This window comes from Magallana gigas, chromosome 9 (genome assembly GCF_963853765.1).
Source record: "Magallana gigas chromosome 9, xbMagGiga1.1, whole genome shotgun sequence".
NCBI classification, from domain to species: Eukaryota; Metazoa; Mollusca; class Bivalvia; order Ostreida; family Ostreidae; genus Magallana; species Magallana gigas.
In genome coordinates this window covers 46,088,526-46,101,642 of record NC_088861.1, presented here as the reverse complement: position 1 = coordinate 46,101,642, position 13,117 = coordinate 46,088,526, and the positions used below count along the sequence as shown (strand labels likewise).

The 13,117-nt window shown below is 35.9% G+C and overlaps 1 protein-coding gene across 2 annotated transcripts in view; it reads right to left on the bottom strand.

Annotated features, from left to right (window-relative positions):
* The window catches only part of LOC117691618 (DNA-directed RNA polymerase III subunit RPC2-like), a 73,142-nt gene that overhangs the window by 58,390 nt on the left and 1,635 nt on the right, over nucleotides 1-13,117 (bottom strand). For both annotated transcript variants that reach the window (XM_066070882.1, XM_066070881.1), the window contains exons 3-18: nucleotides 12,873-12,937; nucleotides 12,546-12,621; nucleotides 12,077-12,177; nucleotides 11,391-11,606; nucleotides 9,686-9,767; nucleotides 9,074-9,223; nucleotides 8,407-8,523; nucleotides 7,824-8,009; nucleotides 7,308-7,421; nucleotides 6,539-6,649; nucleotides 6,343-6,432; nucleotides 4,860-5,022; nucleotides 4,493-4,646; nucleotides 3,682-3,756; nucleotides 2,036-2,134; nucleotides 482-609 (exon numbers count right to left, since the gene is read on the bottom strand). In XM_066070882.1, the coding sequence (XP_065926954.1) occupies nucleotides 482-609; nucleotides 2,036-2,134; nucleotides 3,682-3,756; nucleotides 4,493-4,646; nucleotides 4,860-5,022; nucleotides 6,343-6,432; nucleotides 6,539-6,649; nucleotides 7,308-7,421; nucleotides 7,824-8,009; nucleotides 8,407-8,523; nucleotides 9,074-9,223; nucleotides 9,686-9,767; nucleotides 11,391-11,606; nucleotides 12,077-12,177; nucleotides 12,546-12,621; nucleotides 12,873-12,937 (1,927 nt within the window). The remainder of the gene's footprint in view (nucleotides 1-481; nucleotides 610-2,035; nucleotides 2,135-3,681; nucleotides 3,757-4,492; nucleotides 4,647-4,859; nucleotides 5,023-6,342; nucleotides 6,433-6,538; nucleotides 6,650-7,307; nucleotides 7,422-7,823; nucleotides 8,010-8,406; nucleotides 8,524-9,073; nucleotides 9,224-9,685; nucleotides 9,768-11,390; nucleotides 11,607-12,076; nucleotides 12,178-12,545; nucleotides 12,622-12,872; nucleotides 12,938-13,117) is intronic.

Sequence of the window (13,117 nt, the reverse complement as noted above, 5' to 3'; positions counted from 1 at the left end):
CTGTGTATCAATTTACATGTATGTACATACATGTACTTATTAGATAACATAAAACAACAAATACCTGTACGTCAAAGTGTCTATATCATTGCAACAGTACATGTGTACCTCTATGTCCATATACTTAACACAAGCTCATATTTGGAAGACTGAATCTCCTTGCACAATGGATTAAAGTTTAATTTAAACGATAAGTAATGTGTTTTTTTAAATTAATTTTCTTTCATGCAAATATTTCGAAAGAAATGAAGACATCCTTTTTGGAAAAATATTATAGATGAAACAAAAAGTTGAAGGGAAAACAAAGATCAAGGGTTGTACAGTATTAATAAGATATCATTATATAGAAAGGAAGGTGGGGGCTGCCATGAGTATTTCTAGAATTATTTTAATGATGAAAGACTTCATGGGGCCAATGAGAGTGTCTGGACGACTAGTATAAATAAAAGAAGGAGCTATAGACTCCTGTTTGACCCCTCACCCATCGCTTGCTTGCCCATGGCACACTGGTAGGTGTTCCTGGGGGACTGGTTGTGGTGGGGGTAGGGAATCAATCCTGCACAGACTCCCAGAATGGTGAACGGCTCGATCTCCAGATGAGTTGTTTCCCTTTATAAAAGAAAGACAGAATATATGTGAGCTTTCATAATCAATTAGAGGCTTACGTTGAAAAGATCTTTGGGATATTTTTTAACTTTCAATAAGGATTTCATGAGTTAGAGAATAGATGTCATGAGTTTGAAAATGTTTGATGATTTCGCTACCCACTAAATGTTTGATGATATATCATTAGTTGAAGGATGTCATGATTTTAATAATGTTTTAGGTTGTAGGATATCATAAAAATTTTAGGATGTCATGAGTTGTAGGGTTTTTAATAGTTGTAGGATGTAATGGGTTTGTGAATTTCATAAATTGTAAGATCTTATATTACTACTTGTAGGATGAACTGGGTTTGTAAATGTCATGAGATTTTGCTGTTATAAGTTTGTAAGATGTCAAGAGTTTGTAGGATGTTATGAGTTTTAGGACGTCATGAGTTGTATGATCTCATTAGTTGTATGATGTAATGGGTTTGTGGATGTCCTGAGTTGTAGGATGTCATGGGTTTGTGGATGTCCTAAGTTGTAGCATAAAAAGGTTTTGTAGGATGTCATGAGTTGTAGGATGTCCTGAGTGTGAGGATGTCATGAGTTGTAGGATGACTGTTTGAGGTTGTCCTGAGTTGTAGAATGACTGTTTGAGGATGTCATGAGTAGTAAGATGACTGTTTGAGGATGTCATGTGTTGTAGGATGACTGTTTGAGGATGTCATGAGTTGTAGGATGACTGTTTGAGGATGTCATGAGTTGTAGGATGACTGTTTGAGGATGTCATGAGTTGTAGGATGTCCTAAGTTTGAGGATGTCATGAGTTGTAGGATGACGGAGTTTGAGGATGTCATGAGTTGTAGGATGACTGTTTGAGGTTGTCCTGAGTTGTAGAATGACTGTTTGAGGATGTCATGAGTTGTAGGATGTCCAAAGTTTGAAGATGTCATGAGTTGTAGGATGACTGTTTGAGGTTGTCATGAGTTGTAGGATGTCCTAAGTTTGAGGATGTCATGAGTTGTAGGATGACTGTTTGAGGATGTCATGTGTTGTAGGATGACTGTTTGAGGATGTCATGAGTTGTAGGATGACTGTTTGAGGTTGTCATGAGTTGTAGGATGTCCTAAGTTTGAGGATGTCATGAGTTGTAGGATGACTGTTTGAGGTTGTCATGAGTTGTAGGATGTCCTGAGTGTGAGGATGTCATGAGTTGTAGGATGACTGTTTGAGGATGTCATGAGTTGTAGGATGACTGTTTGAAGTTGTCATGAGTTGTAGGATGTCCTGAGTTTGAGGATGTCATGATTTGTAGGATGTCCTGAGTTTGAGGATGTCATGAGTTGTAGGATGTCCTGAGTTTGAGGATGTCATGAGTTGTAGGATGTCCTGAGTTTGAGGATGTCATGAGTTGTAGGATGACGGAGTTTGAGGACTCCCTGTCTTACCTGGTGATTCCCGATTCGTACAGTGAGATCATACAGTCGTTCTCCTCATTCACGTCCAGGTATTCCACCAGTCCCTCCTTCAGGAAGTCATCAAAACTTCTGCAATCCAAGAAAAGAGAACATTATAAAGCAAGCCATCCTGTGAATCCTGAATTTAAAATTTACTGTTTGACAATATATAAATATGTGGACAAAGGTCATCTCAATAACATCAAAAGTCACGTCATGCACGTACCAGTACTTCAATACCCAAAAAATCATTGCTGAACCCATTTTTGATGAAATCAAAATAGTTCTTTATGCAAAGTATATCATTATGATGATAATCAAATCTAAATCCTTCCTAGTGTAATAGTGTGTATATACTGTGGTTTCATAAATATTCGTTGAATACCAATTTTCATGGATTTTGTTATTAAGTTGATCCACAAAATAAAGTGTTCATTGAAGTGCAATTTCTATTAACATTTTGTATTGATAGGGTCATTGGCCACGAATTTACGTATCCTTGAAACTGTGATTTTCACTTTATCCACGAAAATTGATACCCTTGAATATTAATGAAACCACAGTAAAGGCTCAGTACTGCCATGCTCCTACTAGCACTAGCTAGTGGGTTAACCCTTTAGCTCAGTCGGTAGTAGTGCTGAAACGAATACCATAAATCAATATTCGAATATTCGTTCGTGTTATTTGATTCGTATTCGAATATTCGTAGACGTCATCTACGAGGTATTAAGTATGTTTGATAGTTTATATTACTGTGTGATTGTATGTGTAAACTGCTTAAACAAGTCAGTTTGAAGTTGACATTATGAGTATCCATAGAATTATAGGTACATGCATTTACTTTGTATGCAAATAATGTTTATATTATATAATTTTTCATTATTCTCCATCAACTACAATCAAAAGTTTTTTTTACTTCAATCTTTTAATAAAATACTGCAGCCCTGACTCCTGTATGAGACCGATTGATAACTTCGTGAGTCAGTCCAAATATTTCCGCCATGTTCGATATCATAGTATTTAAAAAACCCAATAACAACCTTAATTCCGGAAAATGTCCTGAATATTTAAAATTAAAGAACAAATTATATCGTACATCTTTTTAAAAAATCTTACAATGTACCTTTCAATCTTAATTAACACTCGCACTTGTTCAAACATTTTAGCAAAATATTTCTTCATCACCTAATATGAATCGAAAAATCCAGAATGTTTGTCTCTGTACAATGTAAACCGTACGTGCTTTTACTTTCAATGTAAACAAGTATGGCAGTCATAGATCAGAGTTTGCAAATGGCTTTGTCTTTACTTTCATTTAGACTAAAATGCTCCCAAATCTAACTTCTTTTCCATCGTAACGAAATGACACGAATATTAGAAATTTACTATTCATTCGCGAATATTCAAAACATTCGTTTCAGCACTAGTCGGTAGAGCGTTGGTTTTTAAACTGAGGGGTCCCGAGTTGGAGCCTAGTTGTGGACTTCCTCCTCTTTTTTTACACTAGCAGTACATATAACTCAGTCCTACATTAGTCTATTACACTAGCAGTACATATAACTCAGTACTACATTAGTCTTGATAAACATGTACCTAATCAAGCACAAATTAAATGTCCTATGAAAATCCAGCCTCACCTGAACCCCTGAGTCAGCTCCTCTATGTGTCTCTGTTTAACAAGAGGCTGTCCCTTCTGTACAATGATATAAGGCCTACAAAATATTGTAAATTGTATTTTAATTGATCATGATTTCATTCTACTCTCAATAGATAGTGAATAAATAAATTCAATTAGTATTTAAAACATTTAATGATAACCACCATTCATTCTTCTTTAAAGAAAAGAAATTCAATGCAAACATATCTTGTGTTTGACATATTTAATAAAAATCACTTATTGTGAGCTAATATATTATGTCTGTCTCTTTCAAACAAATTTCAAAGAATGAATGAACATATTAATGTAAATATCCATAAAAAATTAGCAGCTTTAGAAAACTTGATCTGACTTGCTTTGACACTTGTTCACTAATTTGAAAGCTTTGTCTACATACTTCACACACCTGTGTAACTTACCTGCACAATCTTCCTCCATCATTGGAGATGTAGACACACCTGTGTAACTTACATGTGCCTACACAATCTTCCTTCATCATTTGAGATGTAGACACACCTGTGTAACTTACCTACACAATCTTCCTCTGTCTGTAGAGATGTAGACACACCTGTGTAACTTACCTACACAATCTTCCTTCATCAGTTGAGATGTATACACACCTGTGTAACTTACCTACACAATCTTCCTCCGTCTGTGGAGATGTAGACACACCTGTGTAACTTACCTACATTATCTTCCTCCATCAGTGGAGATATAGAAACACCTGTGTAACTTAGTTACCTACATAATCTTCCTGTCTGTAGAGATGTATACACACCTGGGTAACTTACCTACACAATCTTCCTCCGTCTGTAGAGATGTAGACACATTTGTGGGTGTGGTTGGTGCACACAGACACAAACTCACTGATGTACCCCGACCGTCGCATCAACCGGAAAGTCCGTACAAGTTTCTTGTGGTCACGGATCACCCCCAAAATGTTACCTGTCCAATTGTGAATAGGTGCAATTACAATACCAAACCCCAAACGGCAGAATAATTCCTTTACTGGTAATTATACTTTGTCTTAGTTTTAATCTTGGCCAGAATTTTAACTGAATAAACTTAAATTCATTTAGCTAACATGCATGTATTGTATCCTTAGAAAATTTTGAATAGTGTTAAAAAATAGCAACCTTTTGAAGCCCCCTTACTTACCATTAAGGAAGACCAGATAGACCCTGGAGCTGGTCATCTCCTCCCCACTGAGCAGCTGGATGTCTTCCACCCCCAGATTGAAGGCCAGGCGGATGATGGGGTCCTCCTCCATGTCTGTGGTGATGTGAGTCATCAGAGCCAGGTTTTTAACCAATCCACATGCCTAGAAAGTCAATCAATCAAATCAGCTCAGTCAACCAATCAAATCTCTTATTAGCTAAACAATGAACTGCCAAGCAACACACTATGATCACCAGTACACAATAAATTCAATTAATTTTATATGATGTTGAATATGAATTGTAAAAATAAAAATATTATCTGACTAACAGATAACCTATCATTCTCAGAGTACTACAGCGAATTACAGAATACCGGTAGAGTTTTCAATAGCTTGTTGGATTGCTCAATAGGGTATTCAATTTGGTCAGCAAGGTATCACATCAGGTTTAAATCTAGGTCCTGTGGTTACCCAAGTGTAGATTGTTATTTTGCACTCAACCAATTCATTTGGCACAAAGTAAACCTCTAGAACACTCTCTCCTATTGTTAGCTATTCTATTTATAGACCTTTAAAAAGGATGTTCACCTGAACAGCACTGGATTCTATAGAGCATCAATTCTGCTTGGAGTAATTTGAATTTTGTTTTTTCAAAAAATGTAATTCAAAAGACATTTCTGAAGAAACAAACAAAAGAGAAAAGCATAACTTTAAGAATTACGGAGATATTTTTTTCCTGCAAAAAATCATTAGACATTTTGGTTCCCCAATTCCTGGTGCAACATACAGCGCTAGCACTAAGAGTATTTTTGTGCTGTGACTGCTAATTAGTTCAGACTTTTATAGCAGTAATGTAGGACAACAGGGAGAAACAAAAAAGGCCCAATTGTGCAAATGCAGGGTTGTCTCTAAAAATTGAAGTAGAAGGAGGAAATGAAAAAGTAGCAGGGTGTCTGGGGGTCTTGCCTATAGCTACATTGTGTTTGAAATGCAATAATAGCCGGGTAATTAAGGCATTATTGGCGGGGAAATTCCCCGCCTCCCGGGTCTTAGAGACTACCCTGTTTAATGTTTACTAGATTAACTCACTTTATCGCTGTCATACCTGAATAATCACATGACCTAGATTTAAACCTAATGTGATACCTTGCTGACCAAATTGAATACCCTATTGAGCAATCCAACAAGCTATTGAAAACTCTACCGGTATTCTGTAATTCGCTGTAAAATATACATGTCAGAACTTTTTCCTGAAATATTTACAATATTGATTTAAGGCAATTTCAATTATGTTGCTCCGATTTCTTTAATGTTAGAAATTTCATATTTCATATATGAATCAGAATAAGACCAATTCAAAGATGCCTCAAAATATTTGCATTTACCTTATTTTTCATTAAAAATGTTTAATACTGTCTACTGTTAATGATCAGTTGATTTCTTACTGATTGAAATCCGAAAACAATACTAAAACGCAGTTACCTCCCCTTCTGGTGTATCTGAGGGACACAGCATCCCCCACTGTGACGGTTGTAGAGACCTGGGACCACTCACTTTCCTTGTCTTCTCAAACTGTCACATAAAAATAGATCAATATCAACAACTGCATCAAGATGGAACCAAGATAACATGGGATACTCTTACTATCTAATGCTGAGATGAGATGAGCCATACTAACCTGGCTGGATATGCGAGTCATCATCCCCAGGGCCGAGATAAAGGAGAGACGAGACAGCACCTGAGTCACTCCAGCTCTCTCCATCTTGAATCTCTTGATGGACCAGTTCCCCTACAACAGAATTAGCAAAGCAATGTACATAGCTTAAACATTGCATATACTGTAGTCATTTAGCACAGCATATGTACCTTTACATGGTGTATAACATTCAATACCGTAATATAATACTATGACTAGGTCATAAAACAAAGCAATGAGGTTAATCAATAATCGTTAATCAATTACAAGTGTTAGCAAGGTGTTATTACTTCCTAAAAGTAAAAGTAATAATAACTTTATGAAATCAACCACTTTACCATTCTTTTAGTGACTCACCACAACCACTTACTGTAGATTAAAGTTATAACATTACTGCCTCCCTGACTAAATTGATCACTGCAGAGATGGCATAAACATTCATTCAGTTTACTTTAAGTGAATTAGTGTAGAGATGTCACTGATCCTAAATAATCACTTACTGTCGAAATGGCATTGACATTACTAAGTATGTGACTTGATTCACACTTACTGTGGAGATGGCATTGATCTTATTAAGTTCCTGGCTTCACTGACACTGACAGTGGAGATGGTGGTGACATTAGTATTGACATTACTCTCATCGCAGCCAACTGTAGAGATTGGGTCAACAATACTTCTCCCAACAATGATTGACACTTACAGTAGAGATAGTGTTAACATTAATACATCTCTATCTTTATTAGTGACTCACTGTAGAAATGGCATTGACCAGGCCGTTAGTGATCTGGTCCTGTCGCATGTGTTTGATGATGTCAAACTGAGCCACTCGGGGTTTGGGGATCGTCATGTCTGCTATCCTCTTCAGCTGGTCATAACAGAACAACAAGATGAAATGTATGGAATAAAGTCTACTACACTGATAATTAACATCAAAACATAGAGGAGGAAAGAGTTAGAAACTAACATCATGACCTACAGAGATGTATTCAAAGCATTACCAAACTGACTAAGTAGGAGTACAATATTGTACAACGTTTCGATTCATTTCCATTAAATTCAATTTATTAACCAATTAATAGGGGCACTCACAGGGCATTAAGATAATTGTATATTTACATAAATAAACCAATATGTATTCAAACAAGATGGAAAGAGTTGGATGATTGTAAGGAGTCAGACAAAAACATCTATACAATTCATACATACCGGTACATGTACAATCTATGTATCATAAATTTGAAACAGAATATATTTTATTTGTCTTCACCTCTGAGTTAAATTTCTTGAAGAGATCTTCAAACAGCAGCGAGAGGAGCTGTCCGGCCAACTCCAGCCTCTTGTTGCCATAGTAATCTCTGTCGTCACCTTTGACCTGTTCACCTTTCGCCAGGATGACCCTTCGGACCATCAGTGCAAGGTATGCAGCCTTCAGCTTAAAGTTCCACTCTACAACCTGTTTACAAGGCAGAGAAATCTTTAAGTAACATGTTGTACCTCGTGATCAATATAAGCTGTGGAATAATGTTTATGAACTCCGACTTAATTTGACACTAATTTCTGGCTTATAATGGTGTACATGTGGGCATAATTGTGGAACTCTTTTTTGTTTTCTCACGAGAATGTGTGATGGGAACCAGTCTATGTTTCAGTTTACGCCAGCACATAAGCATAGTTTATAATGGAAGGCAAGTCATTGTTCTTATTTATATGCATGTACCGACATAGATTTAAAATCTCAACACACATATATAAAACTATGTACATGCTAGCTATAGGACATGTAGTCACTAAAGGAGTACATTTGCTATTGATTGAGGCCATACAGGACTCCTCTAGACTTATCTACTCACTGGTACATGTGCCAGGACAATGTCATGCAGAGCCTCTCTGGCTTCATCCACTTTGGTTTTCTTGGATCCTCCCCATACCCGTCTCTGCCTTACTCTCTGTCCAATGTACTTCAGAGCCTGAAAAACAGTGTGTCATTTAATCTATAAGTTTAAACTTTTTATAACTTTTACATGGATCTCATATATACTGTAGCTGTAACCTGGATCTCACTTGTAGCTGTTACCTGGATCTCACCTGTAGCTGTTACCTGGATCTCACCTGTAGCTGTTACCTGGATCTCACCTGTAGCTGTTACCTGGATCTCACTTGTCACTAGTACCTAAATCTCACCTTTCACTGTTACCTTGATCTCACCTTTCACTGTTACCTTGATCTCACCTGTAGCTGTTACCTAAATCTCACCTGTCACTGTTACCTAAATCTCACCTGTCATTGTTACCTAAATCTCACCTTTCACTGTTACCTAAATCTCACCTTTCACTGTTACCTAAATCTCACCTGTCACTGTTACCTAAATCTCACCTGTCATTGTTACCTAAATCTCACCTGTAGCTGTTACCTAAATCTCACCTGTAGCTGTTACCTAAATCTCACCTGTCACTGTTACCTAAATCTCACCTGTAGCTGTTACCTGGATCTCACCTGTCACTGTTACCTGGATCTTACCTGTAGCTGAGTGAACACCTGAGCGCGGTGACACTCCTCCAGACAGGGTGCCACGGATGTCAGGATCTCCTCCTCACTCCCAATCATCTGGACAATCTCCTGGTCACACTCCATCCCCATCGCCTTGAAGGCTATCGCTACAGGAATGTCCTAAAAATAAACAAATAAATCAAACTCCTGAAAAACATTCAATACAGGGGTGTTGTTACAAAAGACATTTACTGTAAAATATTTAATCTCTTTGAAAACCATCAACATAGAAATGTTTTTAATAAAGGGAATAAAGTTTTCAACCAAAAAAAACCCCAACACACCAAACATACAAAAAACAAGCATGCAGACTTCATAATCCTTGCAATATATACAATCATGTAAATGTACATGTAGCTTGGAAATTAGTGTCTTTACTAAAAAAAAATAGGATGCATTTTGACTTTTCAATCCCAGAAAGATAATCAATTGAAAGTAAATATAATTTCAATGATTAAAAAATAAAAAATTAAGTCAGTGTGTAAACTGGACACTATATGACTCTGAATCATATCAAATCTCAAACAAGCATCCAAATTAAGGACATCACCGACAGGATCGACAACCAGCTTAACTTCTTACCTCGGTGAACGTGTTGTGCCTTAGATAGAATTTCTCGTGTTTTGTAGAGACGTACGTTTTACTCTTGCGTTCATGAGTGGAACTGTAACACCAAAATTCATTCATAGACATGATACTTATAATGTATATTTTATACCAGATTAAAACATGTAGCGGTGAAGAAAACAAGAGGCCCATGGGCCACATTGCTCACCTGAGCAACAATAGACCTTAAAAATTCAACTTTACGAGTCATATACAAAAAAAAATATGAACAATGTGGTCTAACAGATCCTGTATTTTCCCTGGATATTCTGTTAATCATTGATCCCTTTTTGTCACAGTATAGTCATTTTACATATTGAGCATTACAGTTTTCAAGAAGATCTAAATCAGATGGGATATAACCCTACATCAAACTTGTAAAGCCCAAGAATTGTCCAGGGGCTAAAGTCTAAACAATTTTTCAGAATCAACAATATATATGCATGTCAAAATGCTCGCATATAAGTAAAACCATATATTAAAACATTTGAGTCTTGGTGAATTTAAAATGTTTTCCTTTGTAAAATTGGACCCCCCCCCCCCAATGTGGCTCCACCCTACTCCTGAAAATATGATTTTGATGAATTTGGAGCTACACTATCTAAGGTTGCTTTCACTAATGTTGCACCTTTTCTAAGTTCTGAAATGTGTTTTTTTAGAAAAAGATTTTTCTCAATATATTTCTTTAAAGAGATTTAACCCCTCCCCATTGTGCCCCTACCCTACACCCGAGGATCATAATTTGACCAAACTTGAATCTATACTACCTGATGATATTTCACATAAATTACAGCTTTTCTGACCAGTCATGTTCTGAGTAGAAGATTTAAAATAAAATTTCTCCTTATATTCCTATGTAAAACTTTGACCTCCTATTGTGGCCGACCTTACCCCCCGGGGACCATGATTTGAAAAAAATTGAATCTACACTATCTGAGGATGCTTCCACGTTAGTTTCAGTTTTTCTGGCAGAATGGTATTTGACTAGAAGATTTTTAAAGATTAACTCAATATATTTCTTTGTGACAATTCAACCCCCCCCCCCATTGTGGCCCCACTTTACCCCCAAGGACCCTGATTTTATCATGATATTTGAATCTACACTACCTGAGAATGCTTCCACACAAGTTTCAGCTTTTTTAACCGAATGGTTTTTGAGAAGAAGATTTTTGAAAAATAACTCCAAAATTTTCAATAAATCCTAATTATTTCCCCTTAAAATAGGGCGTGGCCCTTTGTTTTAATAAACTTGACTTCCCTGTACCAAATGATACTTTGTGCCAAGTTTGGTTGAAATTTGCCCAGTGGTTTAGGAGAAGAATTCGAAAATGTAAAAAGTTTACAGACAGAAAGATGGATGGACAGATAGACGCCGGACAAAAAGTGATCAGAAAAGCTCACTGGAGCTTTCAACTCAGGTGAGCTAAAAACATATTTTTATTGAAAAAGGATTTTTATCAGCATGATCAGTATTCCAATTTTTTTTAGGGGAGATTGTATACAAGATAAAAAGTTTTTATATTTGAAATTACTAAAATCAGACTACTTTTTCCCAAAAATTATTGACCTAGACTAGTCTGCTATGCAAATTGGACAGACATTGATCTATAAAGAGAAAATTCTACAAATAAGCTAGCTTCACTAACCCAGTTTTGGTTAATGCTATGGATCAAACACTGACCTAGTTACAGAGCACTCTATAGAGCGGTTCCGTCCGGTATCTGTGTCCACTATCATTCTATTTTTAGATAGCTGCTCCTGGATAAGGATGACTTTTTCTGTCCCCCGGGTGATGAAGTAACCCCCTGGGTCCATGGGACATTCATTTAGTTTCGCCATTTCCGCTGGACTTTTCCCATTCAGGACACAGTTTGAGCTGCGTAACATGATGGGCATCCTAAAAAAAGATTCTCCGACGCTGTTTCTTTGAGCACATTATACAAGTAATATAGTTATATATAGTTATACATGTGTACAAATTCATTTCAGCGTGACGATATCTTTGTTTTGTTTTTAATTGTTTCGGAGGGGGAAGGGGTGTCACTGTGTTTGTAAAATTTCAAGAAAGTAGTACGGTATTTGACAAAACTAAACCTTAGAACAACAAGATAATTCTTATCATTGTGATACACATATCATTTCATTTGTTTTAGTTAGTTTATTCATTTCAGTGAACAATAATTGTACTTTGAAAAGAATTTCCTTGTATTATATTTTTCAATTTGTATTTTAGAGTATGTTAATTTCATTTGATTAAAATTACCCCTTATATGTTTAAATGTAAAGACAGAGCATATGCAAAATAAAAATTCTTAAACTTCTGTTCATCATATATTACACTGGATATTTCTGTTTGATTTATACAACCTTCCAATTGGCAGATTATTGCGGACGATTCTCTGGTTTCCGCGAGTGTACTCAATATCCACGGTAATAGGTGCTGAGTAGGTCATGTCTCGTAAACGACACTGAAATATACAGAACGCTGGGCTCTTGATACTGAACATCAACTTAAAAGATTTTCAATAAGGAAACACAAAAGGCTTGTTTTACATACTGTTATAAAAAACTTAATTCAATTTCTATTCCTCCTCATAAGCAATTGATCAGCTCAAAATGGCATATGTTTAATTTAATTTGTTTTTTTAACTTACAAATTTGAAATGAAGGTATTCATTTAATGCAATGTCAGAAAACATACGGTACATAAAATGGGTGGTGAAATACTAGACTGGATACAAAGAGAAATATGATAAATAATGCAAAGAAAAATTAACAATCTGGGTATGATTTTACGACGTTATCATCAACAATGGTTACAGAGCAAGAGACTTACTTCATGAGGAGAGATAGGCTTCGTTATATTAAACCCTTCCTCTACATCGGGCATTCCAACATAGATGTTCAAATATCTACAAGCAAAAACACAATTTTATCACAGTAAATATTGTAGATGAGTATAACACTTCACAACGCCATGTTTACCAGTGTTTACTCAAAATTTTTTTTTACTTAATATGTTAATTTAACTTTTAAAACATTTTCAACTTTTGATAGATGCAACTGCATTTCTAAAATTATGAATGCAACTAATTGAAAGTTTACAAGGTGAAATATATATACAAACATTTATCAGAGTTTTTGTACTAATTATCCAACTTACTTCATATAAAAGTTAGGGTCTGCATCACTGAGGATCTTGTCGTTAGCTTTCATGATATTTTTAATCTGTTGAGTACAAAAATGTTTAAAAACTTATTGCAGAAATATTACAACATGCATTAAATGATAAAAAATCACTCAATAAATCAGAACAACAAACATTCATCAACAAAAACATTATTACTACTCCACATCACTGCGTTCAAGGGAGATAATTTTTCAATTCATTTCAAGAGTTGTCCCCCT